The sequence below is a fragment of the Pan troglodytes genome, chromosome 21 (assembly GCF_028858775.2).
Source record: "Pan troglodytes isolate AG18354 chromosome 21, NHGRI_mPanTro3-v2.0_pri, whole genome shotgun sequence".
NCBI classification, from domain to species: Eukaryota; Metazoa; Chordata; class Mammalia; order Primates; family Hominidae; genus Pan; species Pan troglodytes.
In genome coordinates, this window is record NC_072419.2 from 32,552,799 (window position 1) to 32,570,609 (window position 17,811).

Genomic DNA, 17,811 nt, shown 5'->3' on the forward strand with positions numbered 1-17,811 from the left:
GGAGCCCTCCGTGGCAGTACTTGTGTGTTGGGGCTCTGAAGCTCTGGCCTGACCTCTCCACGGGGTCGACGGGAACGTCTCCAGATGCCAGGAGTCTCAAAGGGCCGACCAGGATGAGGAAACCCCAGGCGGAGTCCGGAGATAGCAGCACTGCATCCCAGCGTCAGGCCTGCCATGACGGTGTGGGTTGTGGTGAGTCTCCCCAAAAGTCGTGCCGCCCTCCGTGATCTCGACGACAGGTCGGCCTGCCTGCCCCTGGGGTGCTCTCTCACACTAGGGTCGTTCTCGTCGAGAGCCGATCCCCGCAGACTCAGGGTTTGCCTGGGTGTGTGCGTTTCAATGCCTCTCCTGAATGATACTTTTTGTGTGTCTGTGTCTGTGTGTGTGTGTGTGTCTGTGTGTGTTTGTGTGTGTTTCTCCCATTCTCTCTTCTCTCTCTGTCTCTCAGTCTCTGTGTGTTTCTTTCCCTCTCTCAGTGGGTTGTGTGTGTGTGCCTGTGTGCGTGTGTGTCTTTGGCAGAATGTGCCCTTTGTGCCACAAAGCGGTTTCTCGCATGGCGGCCTGTCTTTGGTGACCCTCTTTCTGTGTCTCTGCCTTGGTCATGAGGCCGGTTGTCAATCGTTTTCGCCGCCCCGGATCCGCTTTGGGTGTGTGAAGTCCTGGCCTACGTGAAGAGATGCATAGGTCCCGGAGCAATTGAAATCTCATCCCTATCCTGAGCGGCCTCTCTCCTAAGATCAAAATGATCACACTGCAGCCGAGGACAAGAGCCCCACAGGAGCTCTTTGTCCCGCAGGAGAGCAGCGGACCCACGTCAGAGAAGATGCTTGTATCTTTTCGTGGCTCTTCTCTGAGAAATGAAGCCATACCATGATACAGTCTGCAAGAGGAAGCCGGGAATGAGAGATGGCAACAATCCCTGTCACTGGAATGTTGACCTCGCTGGACAAGCCACCCTTTTGGAACCCCTCCCCTTATGCCTGTGGCGGTGGCATGGTGCTGTATCCGGCCTGGGCTCCGGCCTCTGCTCTCTCCTCCCTCTTGCTCTGTCCTCCCTCTGCTCTGTTCTCCCTCTTGCTCCTTCTGCTCTGTCCTCCCTCTTGCTCCTTCTGCTCTGTCCTCCCTCTTGCTCTGCCTCCCCTGTCCTAGATGCCTCTCGCTCTGGCCACATGTCTTCCCTGTCTGTTAGGGACTTCCCAGTCCTTGACTTCCCAGTCTGTCAGGGAGACATTTCCTGGAGATCCCTGTTATGATTGTTTCTCTCTCCAAACCTCTTTCTGCTTGATTGGGCAGATCTCGTGACCATGGAGCTCTTTGCTCCCATAAGTGTCTCAGACAGGAAAGCTTGCTTGTTCTCCATGTTTCCCTTCATGGGTGGGTGGATTGCCTAGAATGAGCGCTAGGAGACCGGGACTGGCCTTGTCTTCTAGCACAGGTGGTGTCGCATTTCCTCTGCACTTCCTGTCTCATTCTTGAGGGACATCCTCTCCTCTTCTCCTGGGTGGACTGTCTCCCTGGATCTTTTGGCCTTAACGAATGTCAGGGAACCAAGGGGACTGGACTGGGTCTTGGGCTGGGGCTGGGGCTGGTGTTGGGGCTGGGGCTTGGTGCACGGCTACATGGGCGATGGAGCTTTGGCATTGGGGTGAAATTTGCAGAACCCTCTTTGCTCCTCTGGCAGGAATTTCAAATTTTGTATCCGGTCAGTCACAAGCCCCCTGCTGGTTCCCGGGTGTTCTTTAATTTTTCATTGCTGTGATGGAAATGTCACTTGTCCCCCCCTTCCACCGGGCACATGCTTAGACACCACCGTTTGTTTTGCCGTCGCCACACATTCCTCTGGTTACACACATCCACACCATCTGCTGTGGGATGGGCCAGTGCCACACGTCATTGCATGGTCTCCACCTGGGATTCGCCCTTGTTCCTGTTTGCACGTGTCCTGTAAATTGCAGTTGGCTTCCGGAGCCCCATGGCTTTTAGAAGCCGGGCAGGCCAGTGTTCTTTCAAAGGAGAAGGGAGGCAGAGGGCTGATGGATCAGTGAATTTTCAGCTGACACCACGCCTTGAGACCCATGGGATCATTCTGTGCTGCAGCGATGCCCTGCCTGCCTCAAAAGATGTGGTGAGCCCATCCTATCTCACTCGGAGGGGGCCAAAATCGGATCTGAAGGGGAGTCCCGAGAACCCAGCAGGCATCCTGTAGCTCTCCCTCCCTTGGTGGGAGTCGGCTCAAGGACGTACTGAGGACAGGACTTCTGGGGGTTTCGCCCTGGGACAGGACACCGGCCACACCCTCTACCAGGCCGCTGCAAACTTTACCCCGGATCCAGTCGCTGCCGAGGCTGCAACAGGAGCCCATCTGCTACTGCGCAGTAGCCATTGTTTAAAGGGGCAGCTGCCTGCCTTCCAGCACCAGAGCTTTAGTCGGCCCAGCCAGTGTGCCTCCGCGTGGCTCTAGCTGATTGTCTCGTCACAGTGATTTCCACTGTTGTCTTCGTATCCAGTCCCTGAATTTTGGCATAGCAGGAGTTCTCCATGGCTGTGCTTCGGTGAAGGGGCTGCGTGCCTCCGGCCTGTCTTGCAGGAGTTTTAATATCCTTCCCATCCTGTGCTGCCTCCTTGCTAGGATCAAGACGACTGCACCCCAGCCAAGGACAAAGGCCTCAGAGGTGCTCATTGTCCACCTGCAGGAGTGTGCCCACAGAGCTTCAAGAAGATGGTTCTCACTCCTCTCGCCCTTTGCCCTCATTGAGAAATCTACCCACAGCTATACACTGGGACGGAGAAGGAAGCTGGCTACAAGATGGGGCAAGCATCTCTGTCACTCAAACGCTGGCCTTCCTGGCCAAGTCACCCATTTGGCACATTCTCCCGGATGCCCGTGATAGTGGCATTGTGCTGTGGCATTGGCCTCTGCTCTGTCCTCCCTCTTGTTCTGTCTGCCCAGTTCCTGTGAAGCCTAGAGGCTTCTTAGTCTGGCTCAATGTCTTCAACAAAGAACACTTCCCAGTCCATTAGGAAGAAATTTCGTTGGGGTCCCTTTTATGATTGCTTCCCTCTCCAAACCTATTTCTGGATGATAGGGTGTCATGATCCTGGAGTTCTGGGCTTCCATACCTGTCTTGGACAGGGAAGCTCCCTTTGTCTGCATGTCCCAAGTGATGGCTTAGTGGTCCATCCAGGAAGAGCGGGAGGCAACCCCACTGTGGCTGACCTTTGCCTTCTAGAAAAGTTAGTGTTGAATCCCACCTGCCCTTCCTCTCTCATTCCTGAGGGCCATCCCGTTCCTCTGCTCCTGGGGAAAGTGCCTCTAAGCACTGAATCTTTTGGCTGCCATGGATGTCAGGGAGCCAAAGGGACTGGGTTTTGCTGGGTGCAGGGGAGGTGGCGTCAGGGGTACCTACCGGTGGCGGGATGTCGGTGTGGTGTCGTTTGTCAAAACCTCTTGGCACCTCTGGCAGCCATCCCTGAATGTGGCTTGGACTCAGGCACAGGCCCTGTCTCACAGGTTTTCTAGTGTGCTTGGCTTTTCCTTGGCTTTGTGTGGGAGGTCCCAGTGACCCACCTGCGCACATCTGGACGTCACTATCCGTCTCAGCATCACCCCATATGGCCTCAAAGACCCACCCTGACTCCATCTGCTCTTGGGGAACATTAGTGCCACGTGTGGTCACATTGGCTCCATCTCGGACTCACCTCTGTCTCTCCTTGCACATGCTGCGGAAAGCAGTGTCGGGATGCCAGAGCCCCGAACCTTGGAGATGAAGTCAGGCCACTGCTCCACCTAGGAAGGAGGGAGGCAGTGGGCTCATGGGTCAGTGCATTTTCAGCTGACAGTTCGCTTTGCAGCCCTTAGGATCTTTCTGTGCCCCAGCGAGACCCTTCCCGCCTCACTGCATTGTAACCCCATTCCTGATCACCCCGTGGGATCCATAGTCAGGTCGAAGAGGAGTCCAGAGAGCCCAGACGCACCCTGAAGCTCGTCCTCCACCGGTAACCGAAGCAGAAGACCGATCAAGAAGGTCCTGATGACAGGTTGTACTCTATGGGTACAACCCTTGGGTCTCCCGCAGGACCCTATCGTAGTCCTCTTTCCACCCGCCGCCCCGGACTGCGCTGCCGCCGCCACCGCTGCCCCAGTCCCCTCAGCCGCACGTCGGCGCCATTTTTTAAAGGATCCGCCGCCGGACTCTGCGGAGCAAGCGGGGAGTCGGTCTCGCCAGTGCGCATGCGCAAGGCCTGAGCCTCCCCTTTGGTCATACTGATTGCCACTGTTGCCCGTGAATGGGTCCCTGAGACTTTGCGAAGTAGGAGCCCTGTGTGATAGTGAATCAGAGTCGGGTCTGAGAGCAGTCCTGGCCAGGGCATTAACAGGATGGTCTCCGGAACCTGGGATTCTCGGAGGGTTGACCACCAGGAAGAAACCTCAGAAGGAAGAAACCTCAGAAGGTAGAAACCTCAGGCGGATCGCCGGGGCGGCAGCGCGAGATCCCAGCCTCAGGCCCGGATTCGGGGAGGGTCGACGAAGCCCTTTTCCCAATCTTCACTTCACCCGCCGCCACCCCAGTCCCCGCAGCCGCCGCTCCGTGGTCATTTTTCTTTTCTATCTTTTTTTTTTTTTTTTTAATAGTCGGAATCTCACTCTGTCACTCAGTCGAGTGCAGTGGCGGGATCTCAGCTGACTGCAAACTCTGCCGCCCAGGTTCAAGTGATTCTCTTGCCTCCGCCTCCCGAGTACCTGGTACTAGAGGGATTAGTCAGTGTCGGGGCTAAGACCAGTCCTGCCCAGGGCATCAACAGGATAGTCTCTGGAGGCCGGGATTCACGGAGGGTCGTCCAGGAGGAAGAAACTGCAGGTGGAGGGCCGGGCAAGCAGCGCGGGATCCCAGGTTCAGGCCTGCACGGACGGTGTGCCAGTGAGTCTCTTCAAAAAAGGAGAGGTTTGCTTGTGTGCCCGTGGGCTGCTCTCTCACTAGTGGGTTGTAGTCGTGGAGAGCAGAACCCTGAAAATTCAGGGGCTGCCTGGGTGTAGGTGTTACCGTGCCACTGCTGTATGTCTGTGCGTTTGTGTGTGTGCGTATGTCTCTCTCTTGTTTCTCTCTCTCCCTTTTCTCACTCTTTTGCTCTGTGTCCCTGTGTGCGTGTGAGTGTGTGTGTTGGGACATATGTGCCCTGTGCGCCAGAGGACGGTATCTTCTACGTCCGCCTTTCTTGTGGTCAGCCTCTCCCCGCGTCTCTGCCTGGCTTGTGTGGCCCGTTGTCAGTCATTTTTCTGGCGGTTCCAGTTTAGGTTTGTGAAGGTCCAGATGAGGTGGGGAGCTGCGTCTCTCTCATAAGAATTTAAATCACCTCCCCACCCTGAGAGGCCTCTTTTCCAGGATAAAGGCCTCCACCCCCAAGCCAAGGATAATAGCCTCACTGGAGAGGTCATTGTCTACCTGCAGGAGCAGTGCAGAGCGACCTGAAAGAAGGTGGTTCTCATTCGTCTCTCTCTTTCATCTCCTTGAGAAATCTAGCCACAGGGTAACACAGGTTTTGAAGGATGGGAACGGGACGTGGCAAGGATCTGTGAGCGTGCAGGCTGTGTTTCACATATCATTAAACATAGTCTAGTGAGGGTTCTGCAGATAACTGGCGTTTAAGTTTGTTTTATTGAATCAAGGAAAAAGAAAAAATACTGAGAAAAAAATGACGCAACTTGCCTGCCAACCCATCTGACTGTTACAAATTTAATAGTAATTTTAATTTATCATCTCATGTAAAGGTCCTTGGCAGTGATACCTAATTTCCTAAGATAGCCTTGCTTTATATTGTGTGATTAAGATGTCATGCATATCAGAGTATCTGGAAATTCTTCCCAACGTCCTTTACATACGTGATTAATCACATTTCCAAAATAACATACCAAAACGAATAACAGAAAATCATTTTAAGTTGTGGTTCCTTCATGCACAAAACATTTCATGTGAGTCTGGCCCTCTTCCGGCCACAGATTTCATCTTAACCTAAGTATTGAAATGCTTGTGCCCTTTGATTAATTTTTCTGTGTAAATACTTTGATAATAAGCTACATTGAGGCCGGGTGCAGTGGCTCACACCTCTAATCCCAGTTCTTTGGGAGGCTGAGGCCAGCGGATCACAAAGTCAGGAGATCAAGACCATCCTGTCCAACACAGTGAAACCCTGTCTCTTCAAATATACAAAGAATTAGCCAGGTGAGGCCAGGCTCTGGCTCATGCCTGTAATTCCACACTTTGGGAGGCTGAGGAGGGTGGATCACCTAAGGTCAGGAGTTCGAGACCAGTCTGCCCAACATGGTGAAACCCTGTTTCTACTAAAAATACAAAAAATTAGCTGGGTGTGGTGTCAGGCGACTGTAATCCCAGCTACTCGGGAGGTTGAGGCAGAAGAATCACTTGAACCCAGGAGGCGGAGGTTACATTGAGCTGAGATCATGCCACTGCACCATCTGGCCTGGGGGACAAGAGTGAAACTCTGTCAAAAAAAAAAAAAAAAAAAAACCTGATCTATACTAAAAATACAAAAATTAGACCCTGAAGGTCACGTCCAAATGAGAAAGACATTGTTTGGCTCAAATTGTCTGACACTAAGGAATAGTGCAGACTGGACAAGTGAGGTGGCTGACACCTGGAATCCCAGCACTTTGGGAGGCCGAGGCTGGTAGATCACCTGAGGTCAAGAGTTGGAGACCAGCCTGACCAACATCATGAAACTCCATCTCTACTAAAAAAAAGTACATGAAAATTAGCTGGCTATGGTGGTGCATGCCTGTAAATCCCAGCTACTCAGGAGTCTGAGGCAGGAGATTTACTTGAAACTGGGTGGCGGAGGTTGTGGGGAGTGGAGATCACACCACTGCACTCCAGCCTGGGCAACAAGAGTGGAACTCTGTCTCAGAAAACAGAATAGTGCAGAGTAAGAGCAGATTTATATATGTATGTATGTACGTATGTATGTATGTATGTATTTTCAGAGAAGCAGGGAATCTGGAATTTTGGGTGAAATGTCTGTTTCCAGAAGCTGAAAATGCTCTCAAATGGAAAATTCAGGTTAGCCTATATCAAGCTTCTCCTTGTTCTATGTGTGAAGACCATGGGACAGAGGGAGCAGCTTGAGCCAAGTCAGGATGGTAGGATGGGACAGGTGGCCAGGGCTGCTGCACTGGGGACCCTGGTGGAGGATTTCACTGGAAACACAGGTGGGACCAAACCATGAAGAGTCTCAAACACAGACCTGAGGACTCTGACCTTTATCCTGGGGGCAGCAAGAAGCCATGTTAGGTGAAGGAACAAGGCTGTTTCTCCCTCAGCACTAGTGCAAGGAAAGGCCAGGGAGGCCCTCAGTGGAAGCTTGCTGCTGGATTTGTTGATGTGCCTTTTCTCCTGCCTGCACTAGGGTCAGAATGGCCTGGGGTACTGCACACTTCCTACCAGGAACAGAAGGCCCCACAGCTATAGCACCTCTCTTCCCTTTAGTTCTTTGGAAGGATGAGCAAATTATTCACCCTCTCTGAGCCTTAGTTTTCTCATCCATAAAATGATGACAGTTCACCAACCTGGCAGGTCACAAGGATGTTATGAAATCAGGTGAGCACAGCATAGCAGGTGTATTTTTGGGTCCTATTATTACATGTGAACTAACTTGCCGTGTAGAAAAGGCACAGGCTCAGGGGACCTGTGTTTCAATCCCACTATGCCCCTGTAATGCCCACCTCTCAGGGATGATGGAAAGATTAAGTTCACGGAGATGATGCTTGTGCAGCATCTGATACCCAGCAGATACCTAAGAACCTAACCTACCACCCACCTGAGCAAGCACAACAGTCCTGCTCCTCCTGCAAGCACTGGGGATGCTGCCTCCCAACTGCCTTAGAACACTGCTCCTCCTCCCTCTCTGCAGGGGGCATTTTGTAGGCCTCAGTCGCTGGGCTTGCTGTCCTCTCACCTGCCTCTCAGCACGGGGCTCAGAGCACACATTCTTCACCTTTGCAAGAAGCTTCTCTACGCATCCTTGCCCCCAGGCTTGCTGAGTGCATTCACCTATTGTCTTATTTATAATCAGGACAGAGTTTCTCCCTACTGTGTAGATGAGGAAATGGAGACCTAGAAAGGGAAGGAACGACCAACACTTTGAGCACCTGCAATGTGCCTGAGGCAATGTACGCATTAGCTCTGCTTCACAGCAGCCCAAGAGGGAGGTATTATTCTCCCCCTGTGTAAATGTGGGTGTTGAGGCTCAGAGAAGGGCAGTGACTTGTCCAAGGTCACATAGCAAGCAACCGTCAGTGGCTGACGGCTAACCCAGGTCTTTCTGACTTCAGAGTGTGGGATTTAGAACAAACATTTGCAACATGAGATTGACAGATCCATCCCCCAGTGCTATTCCAAAGACCAGATGGGGTCATAAGTGTGTGAGTACCTGTCATGGTGCCCAAGGACTGGGAGTAGAAGCAGAATCCCATCCACCTCCACCTAATCATACAGAGAAAGGAGACAGGAGCTGAGGGAGGGCAGTGCTATGCCCAAGCTCTCAGGAAGCAGTAGGCAGAGCCCAGGCCCCTGCTTTCCCATGCCCACCCCTTCCCAGTTCAGGGCAAGGCCACCTCTCCAGGGCCTTTCCCTCCCCTAGAGAGGAAACTCCCCAAGTTCCTCTGACCAGACAGGAGAGTGAACGAGAGAAGAAAATTCCACTTCAGCACACACACCTGGATCCTGAGGCTGAAAGCTGGAATCCCAGACTTTGACACTCAAGAAGGCATCTCCACACTTTCTCAGCACCTCCACCTGGGACATTCATGAGCACCTTGCTTCCCTCCCAGGGGAGAGGGGTGTCCCAGAGACACTGGGGCCCTTAGAAGGCACTATGAGTTGGCAGTGACTGCAGCAGCGTGGTGGGATTGTGGATGGTGTAGGAAGCAGGGGAAGCAGATCACAGCACTCAGGATGGCCAGAGCTGAAGGCATCAGAGTCCCCTGTCCTTGTTCTGCAAAAAAAAAAAAAAAAAAACCCACGGCATATTCCCCTCCCACTCCACACCTCCCACGGTCAGCAGTAGGCCCCAGAGGAGGAGCAGTGAGGCCTCAGGAGGACGGCAGCCACTGCTGGCAAGACGTTGGTGTTCTCCTGTTGAACTGCACAGGTTGTCAGCATCAGACACGGTCGCTCTGTGACCATGATGGGTCAAGACAAAGCAAGGTCACTTGGTAGCTATCATGGCTCAGCTCATGCAAAACATGGACAAAAATGACCTCACACCCCCTCCCCTGTGTCTATGTCATGACCACTACCTCTTTGTCAATTGCAGCGTTAGCTTTGGTCTTGTCTTCCTTCCTTCTAGGTAAGATTGGGGAAGATGCCAGATGATAGAACCCACCCTGCCTCTGACAGCATCCAATCTGGAGCAAAGGCTTCTTTCAACCCTCCCCCAAGCTCCCAATACAAGCCCAAATTCTGGAACAAGTCCTTTCCAACACCTCCTTCAGAGAAGCTCCCTGGCTCCAGGCAGTGCTTGCTCCCCTCACTGCAGCAGGAAGCCTAACTTGCGAACTGCAGGTGTGCTCCAGGTGGTCACTGGATGCAAGGTATTGACAGATGGATCCCATCGATACCCCCACTGCATAACCATGTAAGCCTATCATCCCCCACTTGCACATGAGGAAACGGAAGTCCACAGGGTGGGGAAGGGAAGACATAATTTGTCCTTCAAATGCGATACCGGTGAGATGTGAGAGGCAGCATCCCTCATAACTCAGCAAGGCAGTGGGCACACTAGGACCCTCCCAGGCAGATCAGGTGCGTGGTCGCCCCCATTGCATAGCATGGGTGGGAGTTGGGGAGACCAGACATGGGTCTCACCACCTCTGCACTGGCCCGACATCCCTGCAGGCCCCCAGGACAGGGTTAGCATCTGCTTGCTGGCAGGCCTGGCCACCAGAGGCCTTTGCTTATGTCTAAGGTCCCTGTAGTTGTGGTTCACAGGATCGGGGCTGCTCCTGAGATTCAGCACCACACAGGCACTGCACAGCACTGTGCTATGGTGGTGGGCACTCGCTTTCCAGATAGGGCCCATGTTGCCAGCAGGCATGATGCATCATTTACCCTACCTTGAGTGCAATATGTGGTTTTATAGAAAAAAACTTGGGCCAGGTGCGGTGGCTCACACCTGTAATCCCAGCACTTTAGGAGGCCAAGGCAGGCAGATCACAAGGTCAGGAACTCAAGACCAGCCTGGCTCATATAGTGAAACCTTGTCTCTATGAAAAATACAAAAATTAGCCAGATGTGGTGGTGGGTGCCTTTAGTCCCAGCTACTCCAGAGGCTGAGGCAGGAGAATAGCTTGAACCTAGGAGGCGGAAGTTGTGGTGAGCCAAGATCATGCCACTGCACTCCAGCCTAGGCAACAGAGCAAAACTCCATCTCAAAAACAAAAAAGAAAGAAAAGGAAAAGTATTTGTAGATGAATGAAGGTGATTCCTTTGAATATTGAAAATGATTTTATTTTAGCCATTGGTCTGGCACTCATTCCGATGGGGTGACATGTGTCCCTGCCTTAGTCAGCAGAGCACAGGAGTATGCTACACCTCCCCTCATCTGAAGATTCAGCCCATGAGCAGGAACGCCTGTTTTTGTGTCATACCAACAGAGAGGATGTGTCTGGTTTCACCATTCACTGCAGGGGCAGAAATTACCCAGAAAGAAGAGACAGTCTGTTCCCAGGAGTGTGTCCTTTTGACCCAGCATGGGGGTCATCTCCCTTCCTTGGCCAGGACCCCCAACCTGAACACAGAGGTAGAGAACATGTGAAGGGCTCCCATTCCCAGGTGGTCCAGGGTGCAAGCTCTGAGCCTGTGGTCCTGGTCACTGCCCTTTTCTCCACAGCATGGCAGTCACCATCCTGGGCTGGGGCACAGAGGGGCTTTACAGAGATCAGCATAACAAAAGCATCACTGAGATGCTGCAACAGGAAACCGTGATACCTTCGTGGGCTGCCAAGGCATCCTAAGCTATTTGTTGCTGCACTCAGTGTCCCCAGACAGCTGTGTGGCTGTCACTGCCTCTGGTGTGTCCATTTTACTTCTCTTCTCCTGCCTCAGTTTCTGCTCTGAACTCTGTCTCTAACTTACAAGAAATCAAGCTCACTGGATTCTGAGCTCTTCGGGGTCAAGGACTGTGTCCGTAGCTCATGTCTCTTTCTAGAGATCACAGCTTAGTATCTGGCACAGAGCAGATACTCAGCCAATGCCAAATGATTCATTTGCCAGAAGGCTGAATTTCATCCATAATCCTAGTCAATGCAAATACATTGTGCCAGTGGGGTGTGTTTGTCCTCTGAAGGCGTTTTCCCAGGCTTTGTAAATACATACAGGCCATTTAGAAATTTGAATGTCAAAGAGTAAAGGAGCTTAGAAAGTAAGCATTGGAGAAGTGTGGGAGGGTGGTATTATTTACAAAACATTCCTGGGTCCTTGTGAGTTCTATACACCCTTGATGAGCACTGATTCTGGGCCAGGCCAGACACCCAGCTGGACCCAGGAGATACTGAGGTGAGTAAAGCCAAAATGCCTCCATTCAGCAGGAGGCGGCAGTCACACCAAAGTGATAAAGGCACAAAACGCAGAGGCAGCAGGGGAGCAATGACTACCTTGTTCCAGGACTCTGTGACCTCAGGGAGAGCTTTCAGAGGAGGACATCTGTGCAGGGCTTGGAAGGATGAACACAGATTTGCCTAGCAGAAAAGGGAGCCAAGCAAATCCTGATGGAGAACAGCTTGGGTGCGAGTGTGAGCCACAGGATTGAGGGGCGCAGGCATGGAACTGGAGGAGCAGAAAGAATGAGGGGAGATAAAGTTGGGAGGTCAGCAGAGGTCAGTCACAGGAGGTTTTGAATCCTGGTGAGGGAGCAATGGGTGCTGCACAAGGGACATGGGCCTGGAGGAGATGCAGTTAGCTCTGAGTGAAGATGGAGCATGCCATCCACCAGGGAACCACAAGATGCAATAGAAATAAGAACCCTGAGAAGCCTGCACAAAGAATGAGGGGCCCAGGGGTAGCACCAAGAAGGTCCCTGTCAGAGGCCAGCTTTGAACGGAGACAGAAAAGACTCTTGAGGGCCTCAGCTGCTAAAAAACCTCCTCAATAAATCATATTTGACCTTCAAATATTTGCTAAAGAATACTAACTATTGGAAGAGCAATGGCCCATTGATAATAATTATTCCCTCAATGAACATTTTTTACAATTCTCAAAATGCTCTCGGTCCAGTCTCTCATTGGAACCCCCATAAAATCCCATTTTACAAATAGGGAAATGAGGCCCTGTGATGTCACACCGAGGTTTGCAGGAGTTCCAGGATAGAAAATAGGGAGCACTTTCATCTCAGCCCTGGGTATAAGTCTCAAAATTCCTTTTCGGGGAGGGGGTCCTTGAGGCCATCCAGCAGCCCATAGTCCAAGTCTTCTTCCTCCTTGGGCTTCTCCACACCTGTGTCCAAAGCCTCCTTCTCCTCCTTTGTTCTCAGGTACCACTACCAGTTGTTGGGCAGGGAGACCTCCTGCTGCTGCCCCTCCTAGGCTGCATCCTCCAACATGGGTGCACTGTGGTTCAGCCAGCACCTACACCACCTGCAGCCCAGGGCTCCTGTGGTGGGCCTGAGGTTCCTCCCTATCAAATGGAGATATGCTGGGGTTGCTGCCTTTGCTGAAGCCCATGTCCAGGTCATCTTGGGGGTGGCCAAGGTTACAGGGTCCTGGGGACAGGCCAGAGGGCTGCAGGAGCAAAAACCAAGAGGATGAGGGGATCTCTTGAGTCAGACCGCCTGGATCCACATCCCAGAGACTAGCTGCAAGGCCTGGGGAAGACTAGTTCACCTCTCTGGGCATCAGTTTCCTCCCCTGTAAAGTGGGATTTATAACAGGTTCATTCCTACAGTTGTCTCTGAGCTTTATGGCAGGTAATGTGTGGAAAGTACTTCGCACAAGGCCTGGCACATGGTAGGTGATAAATAATAAACAGGGTTACTATGATATCATCATCTGAGCTAGGTCACTCATGCACTTCTCCAATGCTTCAGGGTGCCCCTCCATCCCTCACAGGGTAGCAGCAAGTGAAAGGGATGCCCCTGGCCTTGAGGAGCTCACATCTACTTATTTCCCAGGGGTCTCTGTCCATTGCCCACCCATGCCTGGCATGCAGTAGGTGCCTCATCCACATCTGGTGAAAGAGTGGAAAGCAGGTCATTATCATGTATTGTTTGGCACAGAATCTGCAGTAGGGGACAGAGAAGTGAGTGACTGTAGTTGTGCCCACCAGTTCCTGTCCCTGAACTTTCAGGGATCAAGAGGCCTTAGCAAGTCTAGTACCAGGGAATGGGCACTGTGTGGTGGAGCAGGAGGCAGGTCCTAAGAAAGACAGTGGGGTGAGGAGAGGAGCTCTGCCTTTGAGGTCTGGGAGATCCTCCACCAGGACCTCAACAAAGGCCCCGGACAGGTCATCCCTCCTCCCAGAATCTCTCTATGCTCTTCTATATAATGGGGCTAGCCTGGAAGAGATACTTGCACAACCATGTTCAGAGCAGCAGCATCCACAATAACCAAAAGGTGGAAGCAACTCAAGTGTCCATGGATGGATGGACGCATCAACAAAATGCTGTCTATGCATAGAGTGGAATAGTGTTCAGCCTTGAAAAGGAAGGAGATTCTGACACCTGCAGTGTCAAGAACGAACCTTGAGGACATTAGGCTGAGCAAAATAAGCCAGACCAAAAAGACAAATGCTGTATTATTCCACTTTTCCAAGGCATCTAGAGTAGTCAAATCCATAGAGACAGACTGGAGAATGGTGGCTACCAGGTCCTGGGGAGGGTGGTGATTGGGGAGTTGTTTTTAAATGAGTTACAGAATTGTAGTTTTACAAGATGAGAAGCATTCTGGAAATCGGTTGGACAACATTGCGAATGTATTTAATGCCACTGAAATGTACATTTAAACATAGTTAGACAGTAAATTTTAGTTTATTTTACCACAATTTTTATAATGGGGTAGTTATGCCTGTCTCCTTGTGTTGCTGTAGGATTTCATGAGATAACATATAAGGAACCACCCAGCATGTTGCCTGGTACATAGTAACTGCTCAATAAATCACAACTGGATGCTATTGAAGATAAAGTTACCTGACTTCTCTGAGGCTTCCTCTCTTCAGCTGAAAATTCTCCCAAAATTTATTAGATGAGACCCTACTGTATTATACTGAGTTCATAAATAGCACTCCCCCTTTTCCCTTCCCACAGAGTGCAGTGAATAGAAGACACTTCTCTGCACCCCAAAAGCTCCATGCTGATTGAGAGAAGGAAATGCTGGATGGAGGGGTTCCTGGAACTACTGTGAGGGGTGAGCTTTCCCCAGATGTCTAGAAATGAGGCAGGGGCCCTACATCTTCCACCCCCACTAAGGTTACCTTGCATTTCCCAGCTGGCTCTATACTTCCTGGAAACTGCCACTTTTCTGCCTCCATTACCTCATAGCCCAGTCAGCACCATTATCATCATCACCATGATTGCCATCACCATCTTACAATCACCAACACTATCATCATCGCCATCACCATTCTTACCCTCGCCATTCTCACCATCATTATCATTACCATCACTATCATCGTCACTATCACCATTCTCACCATCATCATCCTCATCATCATCACCATTATCCTTACCATAACTACCACTATTATCATCACCACCTTCGCCATCACCATCCTTATCATCACCATCACAATCACCACCATCACCATTCTCACCATCACCTTGTTCACCTTTACCATTCTCACCATCATCATCACCTTCATCATCCTCAACATAACTATCACTTCATTATCACCACCTCCACCTTCACCATCACCATCCTCACCATCATTATCACCACCATCACAAGGATCCTTGCTACATGAAACCATGCATTCTGGGTAGGAGGGCTCTTGGGTCAGGGCTTCTAACACATCTTGTAGGATAGAAACCCAGCCCCTCAGGGTCTCACAGTTGGTGAAGTAACTGATTCTTGTGAGGTCATATTCCTCTGGGTGATGTGGGTTGTCACAAGACCAATAAATATGGGCTGAAGCCCATCGCATCACTTCTTTTCTTGTAAAATAAGCTCCATCATTAGTAGTAATTGTATGATAGCAGAGAATTAGAACTCAGCAAATGTAAATAATTTGATGCTATGAGAAGCATATGAAGTGGAGTCCATATTCTGATATGCATCTATTCCAGTGAGGGCAATTCTTTACCACTTCCATGAAGGAAGGGAAAAATATTACCACATTACCAGAATTCTGTCTGGTCTAGGCAAGACAGTTCCTCTTTCCAGGGTCTCAGCATTGCTCATTGTCGGCAGTCAGGGCACTCAGCTGGGCAGTAGGCAGCACTGCTGCAGGGAAGTTCATGTTATTGGAAACATGTAGCATCTTCTCCTGCTACCATCGCCACATTGTCCATGAACCCACTGGGCAAATGATGAGGAATGTGGGAAAAGTTCTCATAACCAGAATATAATCATCCACATCAGGATATCAGCATTCACCCAACACTACTGTCCAATCAACAGATGCTATAATCTCATCCAAATTTTCTCAGTTGTGCCCTAAATACATTTTTTTTTGAACTTTGTAATCCAGGATCCAATCCAGGATTTCCCATTGCATTAATTGTCGTCTCTTAAGCTCTTTCAACTTCAAAGAGTTCCTCTGTTTTTCCCTATTTTTCATAACCTTAAGAGTTTTAAGAGCATAAGCATTTATGACGGATGTGTTCACCTTTTCCATCTGATCTATTTCCACATCCAGACTTAGGTCACGTATCTTTCACAAGAAAACCACAGAAATAATGCTGTGGTCTTCCTAGGACATCCCAGCAGGAGGCACATGATCAAGTTTGTGCCAGATTTCTCCACCACAAAGTCATCATTCTTCCAATTGTAATTGAGAAGTATTTCATATGAAGATATTAATTACACATACACATGAATGCATATTTATATGTAAAATACATACAAAATATTATTTCAATGTCTAACCAATATAAAAGTTATTAATTAGATATGTTTAATTTTATTTCCTGCTAAGTCTTCAAAATCTGGTGTATGTTTTACCCTGACAGCACATCTCAGTCCAGCCTAGCCACATTTCAAGTGTTCAATATTCACATGGCTATGGCTACTATATTTGTCAGGACAGCACTAAAGCACTAAAGAACTTCTTCCTTGGAGAAGTTCTAAGCTTTAAAAATGTTTGGCAAATACATTTTATAAAATTCTTCAGAATCCATAAATAGGCAATTACACATTTAGTAAGCCATAGAATCCAACATGACATTAAAAATGAATCCCTCGACAAAAAAGAAGGTAGGCAACATTTTCTTCAGACCAAATGGACAAATCAATTATGATTATCTCACATGCCCATTATTATTTATTAACATCTTTCATTAATACCCCCAAACCCCATCAACAGGTAAATGAATAAATGCATTGAGGCCTATCTGAGCAATGTCCCAATTCCTTACCATTCTTACTTCTTTTGCAAGCAGAAAAGACTCAGTATTAGCAAAGACTATTCAGATAGTTTGTTCTTATGCCAGTAGTTGTAATTTCCTGGAGGTCTATGTGATATCAATTATGTACTTCAATACCTCTCACAAGTACTTTTCCTGTTTGGCCATTTTCTGCAGTATATCCATGCTCCTATTTTCTCTATTCTTTTATTTCTATCCTAGACTTTTCTTTTATCCTATAATTCTTTATCCTAAAAATATTAATTTAAGGATAACGTCAAAAAATATTATATTTCTTCAGATGATACTCCAAATTGATACTTAATATACAGAAATGACTATCATGGACATAACCCACAACATGTGAAATGTATGGCTCATTCTACTGACATTATAAAGGAAAGTTAATGACAACTGAATTTCTAGTCATTTTCCACCCAACCAGTTGCTTATAAAATGTCAAGGAATTGTAGGTATGTACACAGTGGCTATTTTTGGGTGGGGTGTTCAGCAACTCTCCTCTTGAGAGCCCCCCTTTTCTTTGAGGACCATTTCAATGAGAACCAACTAAGCCTGACCCAACCTACCAGCCCCAGCCCTAGAGGTGATCATAAAAAAAACCAACTGGAATACAGGATAGCTCTGTCCTATAGCAACCTAGAACACCACCTCCCTTGATGTGCATATAGAAAATCTATGTCTTGTGGCCGGGCATGGTAGCTCATGCCTGTAATCGCAGTACCTTGGGAGGCCAAGGTGGGTGGATCACAAGGTCAGGAGATCAAGACCATCCTAGCTAACACAGTGAAACCGTGTAAGACTCCACCCTTGGATCATAGCAACTGTTTCAGTACTTTTTTTTGGAATCATGAGGAAGGACTCTTGCTTTTTCTACCACTGTGGTCTGCGAGGACAAAGTAAGTGTGTTATTTGTAGCACTATCTCTTGCTACAGAGAGAGAAGAGAGTCATCTTCAGAAGGAAAAAATGAGGCTAAAACAAAAGGAAAAGTGTCAAGAGAAAGAAGGAGAACATTTCTTGATGATTTTATATAAGCCCCTGGGTCCAGCTATGCATGACAGCGACTTGGGTTAAAGCTCTGTCGCTTATGGGACCATTGACTTAAATATAAAATAAAGTATTAAAAGCTATGAACTTTTAGATGAAAATACAGGAAAAAAATCTTTGTAATATTCAGTTAATCAAAAATGTCTTAGATGAAGCCCCAAAAACCAAATGCACAAGAACA

The 17,811-nt window shown here is 49.3% G+C and overlaps 1 protein-coding gene across 13 annotated transcripts in view; it reads left to right on the plus strand.

Annotated features, from left to right (window-relative positions):
• The window catches only part of LOC129138214 (protein FAM182B-like), a 36,286-nt gene that overhangs the window by 13,233 nt on the left and 5,242 nt on the right, over positions 1-17,811 (plus strand). For 5 of the 13 annotated variants that reach the window (XM_054674783.2, XM_054674781.2, XM_063803266.1 and 2 more), the window contains exons 2-4: positions 9,361-9,604; positions 14,308-14,407; positions 16,865-17,036. In XM_054674783.2, the coding sequence (XP_054530758.1) occupies positions 17,020-17,036 (17 nt within the window). In that variant the 5' untranslated portion in view covers positions 9,361-9,604; positions 14,308-14,407; positions 16,865-17,019. The other 8 variants (XM_054674785.2, XM_054674788.2, XM_054674786.2 and 5 more) reach the window with 5 other exon arrangements.